General features: G+C 37.7%; 1 protein-coding gene across 1 annotated transcript; it reads left to right on the top strand.

Moving 5' to 3' along the window:
• Positions 1 to 17,124: 17,124 nt before the first annotated feature.
• On the top strand, positions 17,125 to 20,169 carry LOC134536487 (G-protein coupled receptor 6-like). The gene is made up of 2 exons (XM_063376209.1): positions 17,125 to 17,492; positions 19,695 to 20,169. The coding sequence occupies exons 1-2, from the start codon at positions 17,125 to 17,127 to the stop codon at positions 20,167 to 20,169; spliced, it is 843 nt and encodes a 280-aa protein (XP_063232279.1).
• Positions 20,170 to 26,085: the final 5,916 nt, after the last annotated feature.

The raw sequence follows: 26,085 nt of genomic DNA, 5'->3' as shown, positions 1-26,085 counted from the left end.
TCGACTAATCGCTGTATGTTTGTTATCAACTTACAGTACCCTAGGCCTTCCAAATTAGTTTAACAATTTTCTCATACACGTTCTTTAAACGATTAACACAGCTGGGAAATTGATTTAATTTGCCATAGGAAATATACTGTTTTCTTCGGTGTCATCGTTGTATTGTCCATAATATATGATTATCTTCATCGTTGTGTTGGTATATTTGCTGCGTTGTTCAGGTTTTGTTGTCCGTCTGCATTTACTGTTATTGTTGAAACTGTTCTGTCGTTTTAGCTCACTGTGTTCGTCTGTGCTGATGTTATTTTTACATGACTAAATTTAATTTCTTGTGCTGTCTGATATTTAAGTCTGAATGCGTTCGTCTGTGCTGTCGTCGTTGTGTTGTTCTTAACAACTGTTTGCGTTCATCGTCGGGTCTATCTGCTTGTCGGAAGCTAATTTAGGCTTGTTTCCTGTGGGTTTATGTTTTAATTTTTAATTTGCATTCTTAAAATTTTTACTTGACATAAAGTGCAAAACTTCAATGGTGAATGACCAAATAATTGTATTAAATCTGAATCTTTTGCTTAATGGTAGACTAGTACATTTCATTAGATTCTACATAAGTTTAAAATAATAATATCTGTTGTGATTTGAGTTTAAAGGTTCGAATTCAGTTTTGTTCAACGAATTCGTATTAAATGGTGCATTGACCCATATCATGTGTTTTTGGCGAGATAACGTCTTATAAATCGATGAACGCCGGCTGCACGCACGAAAAAATGTCACGTTCCGCCTGAGACGAGCGTGCAAGAACCGGCTAACCACCGTGCTAGAAAATCTTCCACAATATCAAACAGGTTAAGGCGGGCTTTTTAACTAATTGTTCGTGATTATATTCAAACAAATTATTTAAATTAAATTTGCAAAAACCGTAAATATTATTTGAAAAATAAAACGTATGCAATGTTTCATCAATGTTTTCTTATGACGTTATAACGTGAAATTATCGTCCGCAAACCGACTTCACAGACAACCCCCTTTTTTTTTGTTGTCATATTAATTCACCACGACATCACGTGCCTAGCGGTTTCTGCGGTGATGAATAGAAACAGCACATAATGCGAGGGTCGACGCAAGAAGCAGGGAGGTCCTGAGATCCTGAGATCCTGAGGACAAGGACTTCGATCCCCCGGGCCCGCGACGAGGAGCAGGGGGGAGGGGTTGGAGTCCCGGTTCAGGGGCCAGCTGGCCCGCAGCCAATCAGAGACGGGCTTGTTCGCGGCGCGGCGTTGGCAGGCCAGCGCGGGGCTGCGTCACTCCCGCACGCCTCTCTCATTGGCTGAGACCTCAGGGCCAGAACGAGGTGCAGTCCTTAGGCTGGGTTCACAATTTTTTCTGATTTTCTAGCATAAAGAAAAAAGGATTTTCATAATGAAATCCATAACGAAAATTTCAAAGTTCTAGAATCCAATATGGCAGCCATGAATAAACGTGTACTGATGACGTTATACACAACCAACATGGCAGACGTAACGAAAAGTGCAACGTTTCTATAATACATGATTGTAACCGTAACGAAATATGCAATGGTGATGTATTAATTCAAGATGGCGTTGGATAGAGCTAGGTGTACAGAGGTAAACGCCGAATTCAGATTTATTTGATTTATGTAGTATTCGGATTTTACCCAACAAACTTAGATAATGCTAAGTTAACACGGGTAAACATATGTGGGTTTACTTCTTCTTCTAGCACTGCCCGTAGCATAAATACCGTCGCAGGGACAACTGGCATTATCAACGAGAATATTCTTAAACCTCCTCGCCGAAGTTATGCGGGTTGCCTAATCTCCAGGGTTTCCCTCGCTGTTGGAAGCACAGCGGGTTGCGTCTCATCAGGCTTGCGACGTCACACCTCCCCGTACCTCGCAGTGTAGGAAGTAACGGGGTGGTGAGAAACACCCGTTACAGTACCTATCCATATTGTAGAAGCACGAAGATTGAATTTCACAAAGAAAAAAATTTAAGTTTATAATTTTTTTTGCGGCCGTTTCAGCAATAATATTCACCCGAATTTCATTTATTTAATCAAAGAACTTCTGTAAAAATTTTAAAGTAGCATACACTCTCTCACAAGTAACTCTCAATTTATTGATCGAAAACTGGTTCACAAACACTGTAAATATTTATAATATTTTAATAATATCCTACCACGTCAGTATTTTTTTTGCTAGACAATTACAGAGTATAATTCAAAAATAGTGTTTGCATGCAAAACATTTCATAAAATTTCCTGTGATCATTTAATTTTTATTGAAAGCCCAATTATATTGTAAAAACCACGTAACAGGCAGTTAGTGATATAAATGTAAGCAATGTTGATTTTTTTTCCGCAAACACCAAAACTGTTTGCAGTTTTTTTTTGCCACAGGAAAAATTTCAACATAGTATTTTGTAGTGACCAGAAATATTTTTCCTCTATTAATGTGGTCACTACAGAAAGTTACATTTTATTATCTTTGGTTGACCTACAAAATAGCATCGATAAATTTGGGTTTGTGGCAAAAGTTACCAAACACCCCCCCCCCCTTCTTTTTTTTTTGTATATTTAAAGTGCGAACAGGTTGCGGGTTTTGAAGCTGGAGTAGTTTTTTCACTCTAAATTACATGCTTTATCAGTCCGTTATCAAATGCTGTGGCCAGCATGAGGTTGAAATCAGTTTTTATTGTCCTGCAGGCTGGCTAGAGAATTAACACCTGTCCTGGGTAGACTTGAACCGAGTTAACTTGACATTCACTGAAAACAGTTTCAAATGGAATGCATTTGTTTACAGATATTTCATTTATATTATTTTCTCATGTCTTTGTGCGTATTTCCTCTGTTGTTTGTGTTTGTTTCAATTTTTTTTGTCTTTCTGTTTGGACCATGCCTGTTGGTTAGCTATAAATTAAAATGAAAAAAAAAAGTATTTAAATTTTCTGGATTCTTTAACCAAAAGTTTTAACTTGTATGATTTGTGGTAATAACAAACATGTCACTAATGAAGCTAAATAACACTTTACATCTGCCCGAGTATACGGAGAAATATATGGATGCTTTATTTGTAGGATATAACCGCATCGGTATGTAAAGGGTTCACCGACGTTTTAGCTTACATTGTTGCCACCATTTTCAGGGTAGAAGTCTCAAACTGAACCTCTTGGAAGGTTGGAAATTCTATTGCCTTTAAATACTCTCTCCTGATAGGCTAGTGTGATCTGATTGGCTTTGGCTGTAAGCCAATCACCGACTCCTTTCTTTCTGGTTGGCTAAGTTGTTTGGTCAATCAAAGTGGGCTTCTGTGATTGGCTGGAGCTGATGGACAATCCATGCCCTCTTACATTCTGGTTGGCTGAGCTATCTGGCCAGTCAGAGGCGATCTGTATTTTTTTGTATTGCAGAGAAAAATTTAGGAGTTTTGGGAGGATAAGTTCCCAGATTTTTTTGAGTTTGTTTCGATACGCCCAGCATATGGGAGTCTTAACTGCGATTCAATGAACCCGCGAAATGTTCTAGTTTCTACTGATTATACATGACTCTGCTATTGTGATTTCCCTGCTCGTTTTTCTCATTTTTTGCTGAAAGCAAGGATTATTCCACTTCAGATTAGGAAGTAACTGTGTTTATTATGCAAGAGTTTGGCACTGGGAACATTTCGATCACTAGGTGCGCAGTTGTTCTCTCAGCATGGTATGTTTATTGTATGTAAATGGAAGAATCACAAATAAATAATTATACAAAAAATTAAAAAAAATTGCTGATCTAAGGAAAACAAACTTCCTAAAATGTATCTGTAGGTGTGCTGTCAATGTTTTCTTTTATACAAATTGTTAATAAATTAACTATTGCTGTGCTCTCAGTAAATTCTAGTTTTGGGGTCAACATTTACGGTTTATATGCATCCCTAATGCATCTCCACTCTGTTGCAATCAAAACCTAAATTCTTAAGTTGGTACTACTTCGAACCCTTTACGCGCGATTACAACCCCCATATAAAAAATGCTGCGGGATGCAAATTAGCAAATGACTTAATGTTGACAATCTGTACTAAAACTTCTTACTTTGTATTATTTTAATATTAGTGTTACTGTAGACAAGTGGTTTTTTTCATGTTTTCAATGTTGTTACAACCCTGTAATAATGGGATAGTGATATGCATACTCAATGTCTGTATGGCTGACGATGTACGCATACTTGTTCAGACATGTCTACCAGCACAACATCTATGGACTCAGGCATCCCGCGGGTCTTGGGGGCTTCTTCCGCGGAGACCTTCTAGGCACCCACGTGCTGGACCCACGTCACGCTGACCACTCGCTGACGTAAGGACGACGCAAGCCCGAGCGCAGTGACGTCTAGCGGTAACGTGTCTGGTCCACTTACCAGCCGCTCGCGCGGGCGACCGGTTCAACCGCATTCCTGCATCGCCAGTTGCGGAGGTTCCTTTTCTTCTCGCGTCTTGATAACGTTCCTCCTATTCCCGCCCACCCCCAATTACATACAGAAACATTTAGAAAAAAAACTAATACATTTTTTGACGTGATAACGTCTTATAAATCGATGAACGCCGGCTGCACGCACGAAAAATTGTCACGTTCCGCCTGAAACCGAGCGTGCAAGAACCGGCCAACCACCCTGCGAGAAAATCTTCTATGTTATCAAACAGGTTAAGGCGGGCGTTTTTTTCAACTAATTGTTAGTTTTTATATTTAAACAAATTATTTAAATTAATTTTGCAAAAGCCTATAAATAATATTTGGAAAATTAAAAAGTATGCAATTTTTCATCAATGTTTTCTTATGACGTTATCACTCAAAATTATCATCGTCCGTAAACCGACTTTACAGGCAACCCCCCTTTTTTAAGAAAAAATTAAATATTTTAGTTTTTGAAACAAGTCGTACATTGAACTGCTGTCTCACCGACTCATTGACGGCATCTGCGACAAATATGTGAATGATCCAGTCTCTCTCGAAAGAATTGAATTAAATTAAAATCTACACAAAAATTTAAGTACAGTTCAATTGAAAAAAAAGTCATGATGCAAAATCAACTAAAAATTAAGACACATAACAAGCAAAATTAAAGTAACCAAGTGTCTTTACCACTAAATAACAATTTTCAGACACTTGGTTATTGGCTTTATAAAAAAAGTCAACTAGGCTTGCTGAATTTGCAAATATAATTACACCAATGTAATTTAATTAATCCAGATGTGACGTCGTACTGTGCCATGCACTGTGTTACTACTTACTCAACTATTGTTGAGATATGTAGCTGGTATAATGTAATACAAATAGCGAGCAAAATGTGACTTAAAATTTTCTAATCGGTTTGAGTCATAGATAATATAAATGTCAATATGCCTCTACTTTTAAGCTACCGAAAAGAACATGAAATCTTATATATAAAATTCTCGTGTCACAGTGTTAGTTACCATACTCCTCCGAAACGGCTTGACCGATTTTTATCAAATTTTGTATGCATATTCAGTAGGTCTGAGAATCGGCTACTATCTATTTTTCATACCCCTAAGTGATAAGGGTTGTCCACCCCAAACTTAGTTTTTTAATTTTAAAGAAATTTTTTTATTTTATTTTTTTATAATGTGGCATTAAAAAATACATCCAACCCTAAATTTTCACCCTTCTACCCCCAACCCCTAATTTTTAATAGAATTTTATATTTTTCAACCCCGGTCGATAGCTGATCAATTAACACTTGATCAACCTTCCCCGCCTACAGCGAGCTCATTACCTGGATTAACACATAGATCACATATTAATATGAAATTCCATCCCTAAGGGAGTGAAAAATTGATAATTTAATTTTAGAACAGAAAAAATCATAGGTCATAGACATACAAATAGTGAGTGAGTGTCATTTCTCTATGTCTGACACACGATCATAAACATAGTAAGGTCTGGCAAATTAATATTTTTCTCCTTGGTGAGACCAGTCCGCTTAGTGGAGCTCGCAGCGGCTAGCAAAATAAAGGCGCTCATAACAGTTTTGTTCTTAACTTCGTCAATAGATAGAGTTAGTTGCCTTGAATTTTAAACGCACCATCGTTTGATGCGTTTGTCATGTCTTTAATTTTCGTTTGTTTGTGCCGTATGCGTTCCTATACCATTAACACAGAATAAATAATTGGTAACAGAAGCGACAAAATGTGGTTTTATCCTTGGTTAGTGCGTACCAGCAATCTGATGCTCTCAGGGCGTACACGAATGTAAATAAACAATGTTTTCCCATTGAAAGTAAGGGGCGTATGATTTAATGAACAGTTTGTGTGGTAGTAAATACAATAATTCGTCGTAATTTCACAAATATGTTTGAATTCATAGTATTTAGAGTATTCATGCGTGATTCCAATCAACATTATTCTTTTTTATTGGAATAAATAAGCTAGTTCGTGCGCATTCTAGCCTTGTGTTCCGTGATTCAGGGAATTGTGCAGTAAGTACCGAACAAATTTATTTCAGAAAGAATGCATAATTTTTGGTGTAACTCGTCGACATGTTATTAAATAATGATTGAAAGCCAGTAGGCGTCTTCTTGTCCGTCATCTCGTTGGCTGGAAAAAATGTTTGATATTTGTGTAACTCTGTGCTTACTGCCATGCAACGTGTCTCGATGATCTTTAGCCACAATGCACCTAATACTACAGCAATCAAAATGTAGAGTGATTTTTGTCTATAATTTAATATGCCGTTTATATTACAAATGCCACACTTAACATACGTGTGATTTATTTTCCTGTAGGCCTAATGTAATATTGTTGAGAGTGAATTTCTTTAAGTCGTTGCTTTAAATGGGCCCTACGTTATGTAGTTAACACGTATAAAACATGTATTTACATACTTATAATAAACTTTGTAAATGCACATCATATATAGGTATTTCTAATGTAGGTCTAAATAGCTACCTACCTACTTTTTTGGCTTGTTAAATAAGTAGAATCTCATAACACAAATTAATTTAACATTTCAGTTTACTTAACCATTTTCTTATTGACACTAACTGAAGAAACTTTCTTGTCTGTAAATTTTAGCTCTTAATGGGAGGACAACATATCATTATGTCATTTTGTCAGATCTTCTGAGTGTGCACGTTTGTACAAAGATATTAGACATCAATACAAAACAAAAACAAAAATCCTTGCATAATCTTAATCAATGTATGCAAATGTGAAGCATACATAATTAAATCATTTACAGTGCCAGAATTCACTCGCAATCAATAACTAATACAGTACTTAATTAAAATCCGACTAAACTGCTATCCCAGCATTGGCTAAACGCGCCCCGAAAAGATGGCGACCGAAAAGTAAACAAACGATGAGCGAGTACGCGGGTAAACCCACTTTGTCGCTTCTGTTACCAATTGTTTATTCTGTGCCATTAATCCGATTGCGACGAAATTTTGGTGAGTTGTTATGCGCATGCCCGTGAATATTTCTGAGACGGTATAACTATTTTGCAATAGTTGGAGCACAAATCGTTTCAAAAAATGTGTTTATTTCATATTATATAGCGGCACTTCGCCTGTTTTTGTTGTATAAGTGAGCACGCATGACACAATTTATGTAAATATAAAAGAGAATCAGAGATAGAGTGATATATGTATAGAGTGAGATAGAGAGACAGAGAGATAAGTAGAGATAGAGCGAGGTATAGAGAATGAAATGGGTTAGATAAAGAGATATATAGATGTATAGAGCTATATAGAGATTTATTTATAGAAGAGAGAGATAGTGGGAAGTATATATGTAGATATAAAGAGATAAATAGAGACAGAGAGATACATAGATATATATAGATGATTTTTATATGTTTAACTACTTCAAACATATTACAAAACAAAACTGAATGAGGCATTGCAATGCATGCCGAGCATTAGCTAGATAATGGAATCTTTTCAATATTGGTATTTCTTATTTCAAGCTTTTTTCTATAGTACTTTATAGAGTCTAGACTACATACAGACCACCAATTTTTAGATATATACAGGTAAATAACTATAAACTGGCAGAACAACGTCTGTCGGGATCTGAAAGTGATATAAATTATTTTGCACACTTGACATTCAAATTAAGAAGACAATTACTAACTACATCCCCTTCACCCTGTGTTCAGCCTGGGCAACGCCGGGTACTGCAGCTAGTTAAACTATATTATTCAATACTAAAATTAATTGCAAAACAAATAATTAATCACAAAAATCTGCTTTTATTTTATAATTTTGGGAGCTCAGTTTATCCTCAACATTCCACAAAGTATAAGCTTACAAAGCGAAAATTTATGCTAACGATATTCTCAAAATGTCCTACTTAAGATGATCTAATGTGACAAAAATTCATTTTCTGTTACTAGAAATATTTTTCGGTATGCCGAATAACCTCATTTACATATCATACTCTGTTTGCTCACAAAGAATATTTTAGTCAATTGAAGTAGATTGTAAATTGACATACGAATGTCCTTAAACACCAATATTCTGATGATTTTCTGAGTAAGTAGGTAATAGAGACTTACTGATGAACTATTTTGCTTTATACAGTAATTTCATTAAAATATATTTGTTTATGTATATATATGCATAGAGTCCCACATCTAAGCTCGCGCCGCACACAATTTGTTTCATTCAAACATGCAGGTATACTTACACTGGCCGATGAAAACAAGTATAATGTTATACAAGAAGAATAAAGTAAAGTTTAGTTACTCCAATTCGTTTATAAATGTGTAAATTAACAGTTTAAATGCAGGTTATTTTTCTTTGTCTAATATTATTTTTTACTTGGTTTTTCGAAGCAAAAATAAATAGAAAAAAAGAATGGAAATGACACACTTTAAATTTATAATGCAAAAATGTGAACAGTTTTATAAATGTGTGTTTCATTTTAATAGCTGTTTTTAATTTGTAACTATATTATAAATACATACATACACGCATTTCATACGTACCTCCATAATATGTGTTTAATGTAGCACTTGTTCTTCCATGATATACTGTTGCGGTTACGTATTTCAGTATTAAATATTGACGTTAAAACATTTTTTTTTCTTCATAAATATGTATTTTTTCGCCAGAAAACACATAAATTTTGAAAATTTTATCAAAATCGGCAGTGTGGTTCGTTACGTATTGGCGTAAACTATAATAGCTCGTTTATTGGTATGATTTAAACTAGATTCACACGAACATCGCTTTGAACTTTATCAGATCTGTGACGCCCTAACGCTCGAGCTAATTGAATTCATCCCAAGTTCATACACTGTTTGTCATCGCAGCGCAAATTTACTTTTTTATTGGTGCTGAATTCAGCCACTTGATGAGAAGTTTATTTTCGTATATTTTTTAAATACCGAGGAGAGAGAGAGAGAAACTAATTTGTGTGCCGAAACGAAGTAGTTTGTCGAAGAAAGACACGACCAAATATTTTTATTCTCAACGTTTGAAATGGCACATTTCAACTTACCAGGGGATGTTCGACACGCCCCGAAAGAGCAACTTGCAGCGTCACGCGGCAGCCAATCAACGAGCGGCGCTGACCACGAGTAAGCACCGCGGGAAGCTGTATCGGTCCAGTCAGCTCGGACATCTGCCCACCCGCGCCTGAAGCACACATCCTGTCGAGCCCCGCCTCTGGAGGCGAGTGAAGCTGTGTCCTGTGGACCCCTGCCCCCCCCCCCCCCCTGTCCAAGGAGTGGGAGTGGGGAGGCGGAGGGGGGACGACATTCGCTTGGAGGGAGAGGACGTGAAGCAGAGAGACAGTCGTCGTCGAACGATTCTTGCGACGGGGGAGACTGATTCAAGCTAGTGATATACACAATATCGAACTCGAATCACCGCGATTGTAGCCTATCCCTCGAATCCGAGTCTAGGTGGCAAGGATTAAAAAAAAATAATAATGTAAAATAAATGCAAAATACTATGGTGTTGAAACATTATACCATTTAAATTATTTTTTCACAAATTAAAATTTCTAGAATCAAGACACGTTGTAATTTAATTTATATAGTTACATGTTTAAAGTACAATATCCTGGGAAATTGTATGAAGAAAAAAAAATGACATCGAAACCTTCATGGTTTTTCAGTTTTTAATTTTGTAATTTACTGTATTTCCTTTAAACTGTCCTTAGAAACTTTTTCCTTGAATATAAAATCCTCCTAATACTAAGTATTTTATGGTATTTGATGATTAGGGGATTTTATTAGCTCATCCCTAACTAAACCATTATGTTTGACATAACGCCTGTATATCGTAGAGAAAACTCGAAGAAAATTAAAGATGATTACGCACAAAAAAAGGGTTTAAGTTTTGTTTTCACATAAAAAAATTCATATTTCTATAGCGAATCACAGCTGAATGTAATAATCTTAGCATAAATAACTAAATAATTAATTACGTGTAGATTTTTTTACCATTTTCCGTTGTTTGAAGCTGAAAGCAGAGAAACAGGGGGAATGTTGGTTTTATTGTAATAATTAAATAAAGCAAATTAAGATAAAGTATAAAACTGATCAAGAAATACGTACATAACTATGATTTAATAGCATGTTTTAACCTTTGCTATTTTTTTCTATAATCGACTGCAAAAGGGGTTGAAAAGGCGGTCAATTTTTTTATCATAAATTTTTTATCTCTGAAACTAATCAAACAGGATGTAAGTTATGTGGTATAATATATAAACATGCAAAATTTAACAAAAAATTTTTACAATTTGCTGAAGTTCTACTTTTTAAAAAGGAAAATACTGTAAATATGGTAGGTACTAACATTAAAAATTATATTCTGATCAATGCAAACTTAATTTAAGATATTGGAAACGATAGATAAACAACCCTTCAGCTACCTTCTATTATTTAATGTTCTCCGAAATATCACATCCTAAGTTTTAACAGGGATTATTTTGGAATTTACAATTGCTGTAAAAAAAACAGGATGAGTCTGGTTTATCTTTGGTTAACGGATATTGCCATATTTACTTAGTTCTGAATGTTTACCTGGGCATCCGTGTGGGATGAGATGAGAGAGTCGAAAAATTTGGGGATTTTATGTAACTAATACTTAGCAAACTAAGAATCAACTTATACATTGGATAATAAATTTGATATATGTACTATACATTTCAAATAAATATGCGAATTGATGAAATATCCTTAAATAATGGGACGTATTTGTAATAACGTGAATTTATTTAATTATTCTAAGCATAGCTTTAACCATAGTAAATGAAAGTTTCAAAGTAAACGACGGAATAATATTATAGTAAAAATAAAATAGGTGCGTGTTAAAATAGTTTTTAAATTTTTATACCTCATGAAATGAGGAGGTAAATATGATTCCATCAAGGTAAAATATATACTCTAATATTTTAAAACAAAAGTTTTAAAATCAGATATGTTATCTATATTTACTAAAAATTATAAAGTCCTACGCATATCCACTCTGAAAAAAAATGTTCTTCTTAAATGGTATTGTTATGAAATAGGTTTTTATACACCTGACAATTTTTTTCTGAATATTTATTGGAATTAATCACATTGTTTTCTTTAAATTGAAAGAATTTAGCAATACTCTGAAATTGCGTGAGCGAACATACGGCTTTTTAAGCCAGTTACAATTAAAAATTAAATTTTGAAGTAGCTTTGCTTCTGGGTTGTTGCCGTGTCCTTGGAAAATAATTCACCAACGTTTCGGTTGACATTGCAGTCGCCATCATCAGGGAGCAGTTATCTACTGGGTCAGTAGGTAACTGCTCCCTGATGATGGCGACTGGAATGTCGACCGAAACGTCGGTGAATTATTCGCCAAGGACACGGCTACAACCCAGAAGCCAAGCTACTTCAGACAATGGCCGTGAAAGCCTGCGAACATTATTAATATTAAATTTTGTTCAGCCCCAAATGTCAAAGACACATACCGGCCTTGAGAATCACTTCACTGAGTCGCATATATGTTCTCATTCTCAACCAAGATAGTTGAGATGAACATGCAGCCGAACCTGGCACAGGGAAAATTGGGCAAGCGAGGGACTGGGAGGAGGGGTCCACCCGACCTGACCCAACAAGTCCCGACCTGTTCTCAAGGCCTCTCGCCGCCGCGTGATCGTGACCGCCGGTGACGTAGGAGCGGGGGGAGGGGCCAGGGCTGCTGCAGGGTGGGGGTGATGCATCACTACCCCGAGGACCAGTCGCCGAGCCCCCAGTGGTCGTCTGTCGGCGGCCGTGTGAGGACCTCAGGAGCGCGCCAGGTACGCCTGCCAGATCTGCCTAGCGGGCCGTCACCATCACCAAGCTATTGCCGACCGGGCTTGCCTAGTGTTTCATGACGAGGACCAAAATTATTTTCAACCCGGTTTGCCTGGTATTTCGTGGCGAGGATTGTAGTGTTTTTTTTTTTCAACTGACTATCCCTAGTATTTCGTAGTGATAACAAAGTTATTTTTAACAGGGGTTTTTCATAGTATTTTGTAACTATAACAAAATTATTTTCAACCACTTTTGCCTAGTATTTCGTGACGAGGACCAAATTATTTTCAACCGGGTTTACCTACTGTATCGTGACGAAGATTAAAGTGTTTTCAACCAGTTATTCCTAGTATTTCGTAGTGAGAACAAAGATATTTTTAACCGGGTTTTGTCTAGTATTTTGTAAATATAACAAAATTACTTTCAACAACTTTTGCCCAGTATTTCGTGACGAGGACCAAATTATTTTCAACTCGGTTTGCCTAGTATTTCATGACGAGTACTATAGTGTTTTGAACCGGTTTTATCTAGTGTTTCGTATTGAGGACAATGTCTACTCAACCATTTTTTGTCTAGCATTATGCAACCATAGCAAAATAATTTTCAAACGGTTTTGCTCATTTTTTCGTAAAGGGGACCAAATTATTGTTAACCGGGTTTTTTGTGGACGACTAGTGTTTTCGACTGGATTTCCCTAGTATATCATGATGAGAACAAAATTATTTTTAACCAGTTCTTGCCTAGTATTTCATGACGAAGACCAAATTATTTTCAAATGGGTTTGCCTATTATTTCGTGATGAAGACTATACAGATTTCAACCTTGGACAACATGAAAAAGCATATTGTGGCGAGGACGAAATTATTTTTTGGCCATGCCTGTCTAGTTCGTGGAGGGGACAATACTGTTTACTACAGAATGCAGTCACGTGTTACAGCGACAGGTGTTCCGTAACACAACCACGTGCATAAGCGATGTTTCCGGATAATCGTTTATGAAGCTTTAAAGTTATGCCAGTTTGAGAAATCTGAAATAGGTATTATGCGATACACTGCACTGAAATGTAAACAAACAGTAACGTTAAACTCTAAGCGAACTGTAATCGTTTGCAGAGCAGCAATCTGACCTGGCGTCTAAGGGCAACAACTGAAATCCAACCCGGAAAAATTGGAACGCGAGCGGCTTTATTTGTGCCGGATTACAGAATGTTTCCGAACCATATAATTTCGGGTTGAGGACGTTCCTTTGTTCTCAGGCTTCTAGAAGCTGATTGGAGCGGCGGCTCCTTTGATGTGGGAACGGCCTTACGTCCGCCCGGCAGAGAGCTGCCAGTTCTTGCAGCCAGGCTAGACTCCACGAACCTATATAATCAAACACTCAGGTGTCCGTCTGCTGCTGCTACATTCCACTCTCTCTCCTGGTCGCACATGTTTCGGTAAAATGATTTATTTTAGGATTTTTTAAAAATTTTTTAGTATTGAATGGTCGTATAAGTTTAGTAAGTCTTTACGTATTGGTTTAGGGAACTTTAAGACCCGTTTACTTTTTAATCCTAGATTTAACATAGAACATGTTATCGCGTTACACTCATTTTTAAATTAAACGTTTTGATTTAAAACTATCTATTTTCAGGACATTATTTTCAAATCGATGCAAATGGTGTGTTCTAATAACCATTAAAATTGAAATTTTAATGGTTAAAAACAGCACTTTAAATTTATTTATGAACGGTATTCCAAATTATATATTTTAATGACAAGGGTGCAATACATACGGTAATTTTAAAAACGCCTAATATAATATATCATGCTAAGATTGAATATTAAATGGCTTTACGAATTGTCAACACGAATAACATCACTTAATGAAGAGATAAAATACCTTTTTTTAATATCCTGTTCTCTAATGACATGGGTAATTCAGTGTACGAACTTTTGCAACTCCTATTGCAGGCCAATAAGAACGCGAACTTTGCAGGCCTGTTCTGATTGGTCGGTACCCACTGTGGGAGATCTCTCATTGGCCGGGCGTGACACCTGGGGTAAATTCTTTTAATTGCAAGATATACTGCAAAAATGTATAGCTGATTTAGACTTGTTTTCATTTTTATTTTGTATTAATTAATTTTTTCCCATGAAAAACAGTGCAAAACTGCAATGGCGTATATCCAAGAAATTGTATTAAATCAAATGTGAATTTTTAGCTTGTCACCATGTGAATCCACGAAAATTCTGGGCCTCTACTAATAATGGTATTTAATTGGCTGAACTGCTATATTTTTACATTGATTGCAATCATTGGTTTTCTAGTTCTGTAAATGCGCTCGCTGTTTTTGTCGTGTGTTCCGTAGAGCGAGGAGACTTATGTAATACATAGCACTTCCGCCCCTCCCCCCCCTCACCACCTAGACGCTCACGTGTAGGCGCCTGTGGTCCGGCGAGCTATGCGCGCCTTGTTTCCTAGGACTGGACCTTGACCTCTCGACTGCGAGAGAATCGATCTGGGTCGTCGACGAGGTATCGAATAGTTCGTGCCAGTTATGTAATAATCCTATACTATTGACTACTAGTTGCGTCTAACCTGGATGTAAAAATAATCCTGTTATCACTGAAATTATCATTAATCTGCCATTTAGCTTCAGTGCAGAATTCCTACCCTTAATTTTTTTCTTAAAAAAAGTAAGGAATAAATAAAATTAAAAAAACTTGCTCAATGACGCTTTTGACTTGAAGAAAATAATTGGCTTCGAATCTTCCAACTCACGTTAAAATAACAATCTAATGTCCCAAAAGTTTCTTTGTAGATCAAGACTGGTTTGAATCAGTAAATAAAGTATTCAGTAGGTGTTAGCTAAATGATTTTTATAAAAAAAAAAATGTTTTTTCTTACATCCAGTAAAATTTACCTATAGCCCTACACTGGAGTTAAACATTTAAATGAGTAAACAAAATATTGTCTAGGATATATATATATATACGTAATAAGTTTTTATCAAGGATAAATTTTTGAGTGGTCTTACAGAAACAATGTTTTAATCGATGACTTTATCTTTCTTTTGATGATGTGACGAACTGGAAAAAGTGATTGATTTTTTATATTAGTTACGAATCAGTTCGTAAATTTTTTTGGATCATAACTGTTCAATGAACTAAAATTATTTCATTTAAATAACAGCCATTAAGAGTCTCAGTGTATGCTTGAAAGTAGTTACAAACTTGAATGTTGCTCGACTGTACCACACGTGAACATTTCCGATACCGGAACGGGCCATAAAGCGATCGGTTATCGCCCTCGCTGGTTATTAGTTAGTCACTAACGACCTCCCTCTTTCCGCGAGAGTTCTGAATATTTCACTACCGCGTGCCGCGGCCGTGTACTCGTAACCGCTTCGCCAGCCATAAAAGTAATTTTCGTTGGAGCGTGTCCTGGTTTAATTTTTTCGCTCAGGACACGGAAGGAAATATTAGAGAATTAGAGGATTTTTCGTTGGTGCCGGATCGGTAGAGCACAATAATAATCGCAGCCACAGTTCGTCTGTCGAATTTTTACACAGTGTATTAAAAATTGCAGTGAGATAAACATTTTTACTAAATAATTTTTTATTCCACAAAATTGTCAATGGATACGAGACAATATATATATGCAGTATTATAGTTTATTTTTTGTTACCAGAATACCCAAGTCGAGATAATTTGTACGCCTGCCGTTATTTTAAACCTTCCGCATAGACTTCACATGATTTTGCGTTATATCCTGAGGGAAAACTGGGAAAAACCCTATTTGCAATGAGGAAAGTCATTCAAACGAACAAAAGTATGAAATCCAGCCGGTGTACACACGGGGAAAGTTCTAAGTATGCCAAAGGAACATTTATAGCAGTGAAACTATCCTGGAATACAGTTTTGTAAACTTGAACAGTTATAACAATATTATAATAGCAACTTTAAAAAAATACATATAATTTATCAGCCATTAAATTTTTGTTCGAACGAACACGGCGTTCAACGCTTCTGTGACTTCTGCTCAGGCGCAGCACCGTTGCCCAGTGTTTAGGTTCCATCTTGGCGAAAATACTCCTTCCAAATGCCGCATACATAAAGCCAAGTTGTTTACACGTCAAAATATTTTAACGTTACAAAAAACAACATTCATTTAAAATTAGTTGCAAACAAATAATCTTTTGTAACGGTACATCAGACCCAGCCTCACTCTCTAACTTGTTTCAAGTGACGAGGGCAGGCTACTCAGAGGTCCTCTAGATGGATTACAACGTGTCTGGAGGCTGTCTGGGTCGCAGAGGGGCTGGCTTCTGCCCTCCTCTTCCACAAATACTGTCTACACGCATGGTAAATGTGTGAACAAAATCACATGTAGTTACACGCACTAGTACATGATATACTCAAAAACGTGAATTAAAATTTTGGAGACCGTATTTTTTGATAGTTGTACTTATCATATTAGATGTCAATCATTTTTCAAGACATGTGATGATAGCCTACATGGAGCACTCTAGTCTGAAACTATGTATTTGTACTTTTATGTAATGATCGTACATCTCACGTCTGTAGCATGGGGCATAAATACAAGGCAATCTGAAGATGAGAAATATACACTATCGAAATGTATGGACCGAGTCGTAAGACAATTGATTCATATTCCAGAGAACACAGGTTGGGGCTGCTAGCCGTGCTGGAGGTCAGACCCAGCCTCACTCTCTAACTTGCTCCAAGTGACTAGGACAGGCGACTAAGAGGTCCTCCAACGTGTCTGGAGGCTGTCTGGGTCGCAGGGGTGAGGCTGATAGCCGTGCTGGTGGTGAGGTGGACTCACTCTCGGAATGTCTTGCAGCCTGGCGGCGAGTGCAGGCGAAGCAGAGGGCATGTGTCTGGCGTCTCTCCGCGGTGCGGGGGCGGAGGTACTCGCCGTGCTGGCGGCGGACCTGTGCGCCGTGGCTGCCCTGGGGGCTGTGGTGGCCAACACGGTGCTGGTGGCCTGCGTGCTGCGCTGGCGGCCCTGCTGGAGCCCGCTGCTGCTGTGCCTGGCCTGCGCCGACCTGCTGGCGGGGGCGGGCCTGGCGCTGCGGCTGCTGGCGGAGGCGGTGGACCCCGCCGCCGCCGCCCCCGCCGCGCTGCAGCTCTCCGCCGCCACCGCCTCCGTGCTCAGCGTCGGCGCAGTCGCCGTGGGAGCCCGCCTCCGCAGCAACAGGTTCTCTCTCTCTCTCTCTCTCTCGTACCCGCGTCTCTCGTCCGGCGTTCTGCGGCCCGTCTCCAACGGAGTTCTTCAGGCTTTTAGTTTCGGGTGGGTTCCGGTCATCCCTGCGCGTACCGTAGTCAGTCGAGCAATGGTAAACTAATCTTGATTTGATCATGCGACGCCATGTACGATTTTTTATATTTTTTCCCCGTGGAGAACGAGCCAAGTCACGTCATCCTCGAACGAGCTGAACGCGTACGCGACCATTCTGTTTTCTGTTTGTTTCGTTTTCCGGATTAAAAAAAACTCCTTTTTTTTGCGTACAAACGTGATGAGTGTTTTGCATGTTGGTAAAATGATTCCAATAGACTTCAGCACGCTGAGTTGCACTGCTGCTCTGCAGACTTTTTTTTTGTTCGCTAAGAGTTTATTGTTAGGTACCATCGGTTCCCATTTCAGTAGTGTTTTCGGCTTTCTATTGGCTCATGTTTTACATCTTCACGTTTAGTATTTTCCGTTGAAACTATATCGATGTTCTTCAATCTTTAAAAAAAATCGCTAATACTGCTCCTAAAATGCAGGGTTTCAAGATTTGTTTCTATCCATTTTAATATCAAATAGAGTTGGCATCGTGTAAATAATTTACTTTTTTCCTCTATACAGTGTTACTGAACATTATGTTCGGTTACTATAAAAAAGCGAATATCGGCAAGTAATGTTTCGTTCGGGGGTGCAGAAACCTGTATGGTCATGAATCTAAAACTACATTTGTTGACATATTACTGCGCCAGATATTTCAATGAGAGCATATTGCCAGATGGTTTGCGGTGGTTGTATAATGTTTAACAATCAATTAAACATTATGTAATGTTCAATTCTCCCACTTTAAAACATTATGAGTTGTTTGCAATAAACTAGTTGGTCAAAGGCGTATAGGCTACTAGCCTTAGGAAGCACTTTAATATATATGTGTGTGTGCTTTCAAATAAATTTAAGTGTTAAACTTGCAGCCAATATTTGCTGGTAAAATTCAGACCCAGCCTATAGAGAAAGACTCAGAAGTCTCTTGGAATCAGTTTACCAACCTGCAAACACTTCTCATGTGTGTGCGTCATCTCCAATCGAGCGACATTTGTTCGGAAACGCTCAAAGGTGTTTCTAATCCGACATAAAACGAACAGAAAAAGAATGGTCGATGCGCGTTCAGTTCATTCGAGAAGGACGTAACTTCGCTCGTTCTCCCGAAAACAAATCGGACACGGCGTCGCATGATCAATCAAGATTGGTGACCAGTGTTTTATTGATTGTGGTACACGCAGCAACCAAAAACGTTTTTACTCTGCATTAAATATGGGCAATTATTACTTGTTATCGTGGATTTTTATATTAATTTTCCTAGATAGTGACTGATAGCGGGAAGATTTGAACGATAGGCTTCAAAAACTTCGTCCAAATTGGCAACATTTATGTTCTTATTTGCCCTAATCGGAGAAAGAAGTTCGTTCCGGAATAAACTCAGCCAATGAGGAAACACATACAGTAATAGAGAACCACCATTGGATTTTCCTTAATATGACTACGCCTTGTATTTTATACATGTATATATTCCAATCATAAGAGTAATAAAAGCTAAATTTAATGTAGGTTATGTCGATTTCTTTTATTTTAGTGATAAATATCTATATCTGGTTTCTTTATTTTATTTCAATATTTAATTAACTGTATAGTTATTTTTGCATGTAATATATTATACATCTTTACTTCCTGACATTTGTTTATTAAATGATTCCATCTGTATCTGGCAATTATGATTTTAATCGGGCAAATACAACTGACATAATCACTACCCCAGTTCACACGTGTCGGGTAAAAGGTTTAGGCCATGTTCCATGTCAACAAAAGGAAAGAATTTGAAAGCAAACATCGGGAAAAGAGGTTCTATAAAATACCCCACCCCCCTCCTTTTCCCAAACGGGGTGAAATTAAATTCTGTTTACGCTCATGTTGGTAAAATATAACACATGACTTAAAAAGTCGGAATTCAATATCATTTCTACAAATGAGCTGTTTAGTAACATGGACCTTCGAACAAATCTTTGTTTATTTTATGTGTGTTCTTTGTTTGTATTCCCAGTAAACTTCTTGTATGTCCAAGTGCACTGGCCACAGAGACGCTGAGCGCTGAGGGTTGACGGGCTCGAGGTTTGTCCTCAGGGCGCACTACGTCCTGGTGGCTGGCGTGTGGTCGACCTCGCTCATCGTCGGCCCGGCTCCCGTCCTGCTCGGCGGCCGCAGCTACTACGACTGCTCGCTGAGCTCCACCTCGCGGCTCCCCACGTCGCTGCTGCTCTGGGCCTGCCTCACGCACTCCGTCGTCGTGGCGGCCCTGGTCGCCTCCTGGAGGGCGAAGCGACCCTCGCCCCAGGACTCCGCCCCCGGAGACCCGCGCCTCGGGGCGGCCGCCGTCGCCGCCTGCTACGGCCTCTGCTGGCTGCCGTACGCCGCGCTGTCGCTCCTGAAGCTCGCCAAGTTCCCCGACGACACCTGCTGTCCGGGCGTCCTCCAGGACCTGTTCTTCGGCCTGGGCACCACCAACTACGCCCTCAAGCCCTTCCTGTACGCGTGGTGCATCCTGGGCAGACGAACGACGTACCAGTTGCAGAGGGACTGTGAAGATGTTGCAACTTAACTGCTGCTCCTGTGACTTCTAGTAGTTCTTCTTCGGCCTGGTGGGTGGATACTAGACCATCTAGCCCTTCCTGTAAGCTTGTGGCATCTTGGAGAGACGAACAACGTACCAGTTTCACAGGGACTCTGCTGATGTTACAGCTTAACTGCTGAACCTGTGTCTTCTAGTAGTTATTCTTCGGCCTGGGCGTGGATACTAGACCATCTAGCCCCTACTGTACGATCGTGATTCTTGGGGAGACGAACCACATACCAGGCGCACTTGCATCTTGACATATATTTTTTTGTCTTATTGCAGGCAGAGACAGGTGGAATGAACCTGTGTGTCGATTTCGAGAGACGCCGACTGAGACGCTACTTCTGTAGTAAGATCTTGCGTTATTTAAAAATCCTGAAATATAACAAACCAACAACAAAGTGAAAGCAAAGTAATGCCAGTATGGTTTGCAGCTAAGTGAGGAATTCAATGAACACTTCTCAAAGACATACTGCACTGTAAAGGATCTCAATAATTTTTAAAGGAATGACTAATTAATCCGTCATGCAATTTGTTTTTCCCACGAAGTGCTTAAATTTATAGTTTAATCGTGTGTACGGATTCAGTAAACGATGCATTTTAAAACTTGTTAAATTTTTACATCACAGTTGAGATTAATTTGGTATCTTCGTTTTTATGTGTATTTTTCAGGACAGATAAAATGATAAAACAGCTGCTTTATAGATAGGCCTATATAGTGCACAAGTTCATAGTTGATAAAATAATGTGATTTTTCCAGTACTCCGGTTTCTGCCAAAAGTAATGACTTTTCGTGGTTAGTTTGCACATATAATGATATTTTCTACTAATCTGAGGATGTGATATTTTGGTTCAGTGGTTATGTCTTCTGATGTGGTGATATTCCTTTGCTTCCGTGGTGCAGAAGGCATTGTCAAACCATCGCAGAATCACAGTATTAAGAAAACTGCAGACGCGCCGTGGTTTCCAACACCAAACTTAGACACGAGTATAGCGGAATCAGCATTCAGGTGATTCCCTGCCATTCTCTTTCGATTTCTTTCTTTTTATCTCATGCATGTCATTCACTTCTGGTAGCATGTGTTTCGCTGCAAGCTTAGTGGTCGCAATCGCAGGGACTGGAGCGGCACAAGGGCCTAACGCCACAGCCCCTTGCTGAGTTATGACCCACAGGGTCTCTGCGAGGAGGTAACGGCAGAGTAGTTGTGATGGCAGTGCGACTGAGTGTGGTCACGTGCTCTTCTGCACTCATCGGAAGCTATTTTCGGCAGACTTCGCAAACGAACAGTTGGAAACTCGCGTAGCTCGAAGAAAAGCGTTCTTACTCAGCAGTATTTTTGAAGTAACGGCAGGTTTATATCGCGATAAATACTAAGCCGTTCAGAAACATTTTCAGGTTCAATGACCTCTCTTATGGACTCCATAGTTATATGAACACTCGGTCAAATGTCCCTCACTCATCGGCTGCTTTGTTGTAGTAGCCTGTGATTCGGTTTCAGTGCTTCTCGTTGGCCCAGAGTCTTTCAGATGAGTTGTGAACCAATAGCAGAGGCAGCACTGAGCTATAACTATTTGAATTTTAGCCTTTCGAAAAATTAAAACTCGAATTTTTCCCTTCTCTAGCAATAAGCAGTGCCCGCACAAACCTTCTGCAAGAGAAACCATCGCCTTATCTGGCTTTGAGCATCCAGGACGCATTTCCTTCTCCCACGGTGGCTGTTATTTGTGTGCCAACAGTGGACATGTTCTTGGAACAATATCCAACCAATCACGAAACACAGACGATGCTACAGTGTTTTAACGCGCAGATAGTCTCCAAATTTTTTCTCTATAATCTACGATCCTACAGATCTTATATTATCATCACTCAGAGCTGGCATAAATTAATTTTAATTTAACTTTGATAGTCAAAATGGCATTAAAAATTGTAATTAATACAAAGAAAACCCATACGTAAGTGAAAAAATATACTGTATACCTTCACAAAGTTTACTTTTAGCTACATCTCAGTTAAAACCATAAGTTAAAAATGCAAAATATTGAATTGGGACTAACACGTGTGTTTCAATATATTTTTGCGCGTTACATGTTAAAAAAAATCATGGAAATAGCCTGTTTTCATAATTGAGAATTTATGTTCTATTCTTTAGAAATGAAATATAATTGCTTCAAAGATACGTGTTAATAATTAGTTCCATTTGAGAGTGAATATGTTCATTCATAATCCTGATTTAAATTATATTTCAGGAAAAATTACAATGAAACATAAGTAAATGAGATTTCACTTATACGTACATTCAATAGACTTGGAATTTTCCCTTACAATAGCATGGATTTTATAAGATCACAGAGACTGAGTGCAGAGAATATATCATTCCATGAGATTGAGTAACACCAGCAGTTGAAGCCAGAGCAGTGATTCCTAAATGTGTTCCGTAGCAAGGTCACAGGGTTCCGTGAGTCAGGACGAATGTCATATGAAGCAGGCTCAATTATTGTCAAATAACTTTCTTTGAAGGATTTTGTGTTCCGCCAAGTGAAAAGTTGATCGTAGGGTCCCCTGGCCGAAAAAAAACGCTAATCACTCTGTTAAATTAACTTAAAAAAATAATCAAATATTATTGCATTGTGCATTTTTATATAACTGTGGGATACATAGTTTGAAAATATAATTTGCGTGCATAATGAATGTATAGATCCTATTATAATCACGTATTACATGTTAGTCGAACACGGTCACAGGAAAGTACTGGGGAATACAAATACGGGTGGTCATATCCATTATTTTGGCGCACAAACAGCGAGAAGGTTAAGCTACGAATGCAACCATGCAATTCACTGTATCCTGTTCGCACGCCCACATCCAAAGTTAAAGACACGCAGAAACGGCTACATGAGGCTTGGAAAAACAACATTGTTCTTATTAGGTTTTAGTAGGTTTTTCGTGGGATTGTAAGGAAAGCAAGAAACTGATACAGTTAATTTTTACTAACCATGATAACACAGAATTGTCTTCTTGTTGCACTTGGTGTTGGTAGTTATAGTTCATGTCCTATACACAGTATGTGTAGTTGTGGCCGCCTTGATAGTGATTATTTAAAACATTTTGTAGAATAAATTAGTTATAATGTTAACATAGTAAGCTTAATTGTGTTAATTGTAGTCCATATGATACTAAGGGGGGCTGTGCACAGTATTTTAAATTAAAATCATCCATATATGTACTACGTTTAGTAAGACTATTGGTGTGTTTTAAAATAAAATATTTTAAACTGTGCAATGGAATTGACATCAATTGGTGAAGTGTTGCAATCCGCGCGACTGTACACCGAGCAAGCTGCGAGACAACAGTTCCACGCGTGTTCATTAGTCAAGGGCGTGACTACGTCAGTCTGGAAGCAAGCCCGTGCACAGTTCAGACCAGAGCGAACAGCAACAGCTTGCCAGCTGCCACCACAGATTACTGTTGCTTCAACAAATGTTTGTTGATCCTTTTGACAAGTGTTCTGCAAGTGAGCAGAAACGTAGTACTCGTACTTTAGCTGTCCCAATTTATAAATTTTATAATGGGTTTTGTGAACTATTGATTAATACAGAATGGGATTAGAAAATTTCGCTGAGGTAAATTTTTTTGCACTATTTATTCAAAATATTTAATGTGACATTTTTTTAAGATCTGATAAGGTTTATTTATATGTTTTAGTAGTTTATAATTTACAATTTTTATGTAACATTTTACGTTTGATGGTATTCTGTTTTATTTAAAACTGTCTTTAACGACCATGTGATGGGAATTGTGATAAATTTGTTACTTTTTTACAGTAGAGAGTGAGAGAGGAGTGAAGTCATAATTTGTGTATATTTGTTTAGATTGTACTGGTGTTGTTGGTACCTGTATAATTCCTGCACAATATGAGTGTAGTTGGGGCCTTGATTATAATTATTTTGCAATTTAAAAGGACTTCTTTATTTATACATACTTTTGTAAACAAAATATCTTAATTATTTCATTTTGCATGGTCATTAAATGGTTCAAAACGAATGACTATTTTCGTAGCAAAGAAAATATGTGATGCTGCGTGAAATTATTTTTATCACAATAAACATATTATTAGTGCACATAGTAAAATATAATTGTATAATCGGGCCACATTCCAACCTTTACAATCATTCATTAACTCCAACAAATAAGCTTTACTTTTTTTAAATAATTTTCTATGAAATATATATATTTTTTTCTTTTTTTATTGACGAACTAGAATGCAGAACACAGTTCTTTTTACTATGCCGGATATTTTGTATAATAATTAACAATTATTAAATCCCGCAGATTCTGTTTAACACCATCATGAAATTTTATTTTCGGGAAAGCAACCCATTTTAACACATAATAAAATAAAGATCATTAATCATTGTTTCATGGCGTAAAAGTAATAATGAATTTTAACATGTAAATTATCAAATTATAATACATTAATTTGTTTTGATCTCATACATGTCATTCATACATTCATTCACTCAGACATTCTTGTCGAAATTTACTAAAATTATATGAATGTGAAAATAGCAGTTTATATTTAAAAAAGAAATACAACAAAATTATTGTTAATGTTATGACTACGGGAGACAATTTTGCGAAAAAAAAATCTGAACACTCATTAGTCAGCAGCAAGGTATGCCCGCTCCAACGGTTTCTTCCTTGTGATTGGCGGTCGTATGCGAGAGAAGCCGTTGCCTTGATAGCCGAGGAGCGAATCAGTACGCGTTTGCTTCCGCAGTGACTGTATGTGATTGGTGTGTCGACAGTAGACGTGGGCCTTAAATAAATTCAACCAATCACGAAATATAGGCGATGCTACAGTGTTTAGACACACAACAAGTCTCGATATCTTTTCGCAAAAAATATATGCCTCTAGTTGTGACCCGAGTCACTAAAAAAATTAAAAATTAAACACTGTCTTACAAAAAAAAAGGAAAAAAATTGTTTCAAGGTGCAGAGAAATCATTAGTAATATAAGTAGCTCACTGAGAATACTATACTTGCACCGGAGAGGAAGCACACAAATAGAGGAGCATGTGAACATGAATAGGATTTCCCGCTAGATATATGGTTATATTTGAAGGCACGTTGACTAGAAGGGCATTTAGACCGCGCGCGTAAAGGGCGCAGAAGAAACATTTTGTTTTCAACATATTCGCCAACGGAACTGTCAAAGACGCGTATCACGTACTTGCGCCGTTTGTTAAGATTTTTATTTATCATAATATCCGGCAGAACATTATACAATCGCGTGTAGTTTTGTAGGTCAGAGTTTAAAAGGTGTTTGCGCTCGATATTTCACTGCTTATTGCATTTCGAAATATTTATAAATATTTCACATTAAAAATTGTTTTAAAAAATGTTCAAATATGACTTGCAAATAAGTGCATGGGACAATGTTTGCATGGCAATGGTAATGGTTGGTACAGCACATACGTCTATGATTGTAATAAAGACAAGCATCAGTCTTTATCATACTTTTACTCATTGGTATAGTATATTCCCCACAACAATCATATCTCACTCCCGTTTCTGAAATGTTGCAGAAACATTGCAACGTTATATTTCTGAAACGTATCTGAAACATTGCCTGCCGTATGCTAAGAGAAAATCTACAGAAAAAAATTCTGTGAATTCATACACCTAATTTTAAAACTCAAGCAAACAAACTAGGATATATAATAGATGGAAGTAATAATCATACACTTAAACAATCAAATTATCGAGGCATTAAAAATATAGGAACATTTGGATCGACCTCAGCCAAACGCGTTGAAGTTTGATTGGGACTCTTTTTAATTAAAAAAAAAGAAAGCAAAATTGAATCCACAAACACCCACGGACAGCTAGCGGAGTTAATT

This window comes from Bacillus rossius, chromosome 11 (assembly GCF_032445375.1).
Source record: "Bacillus rossius redtenbacheri isolate Brsri chromosome 11, Brsri_v3, whole genome shotgun sequence".
Lineage (NCBI taxonomy): Eukaryota > Metazoa > Arthropoda > Insecta > Phasmatodea > Bacillidae > Bacillus > Bacillus rossius.
This window is presented reverse-complemented; position numbering and strand designations above follow the sequence as displayed.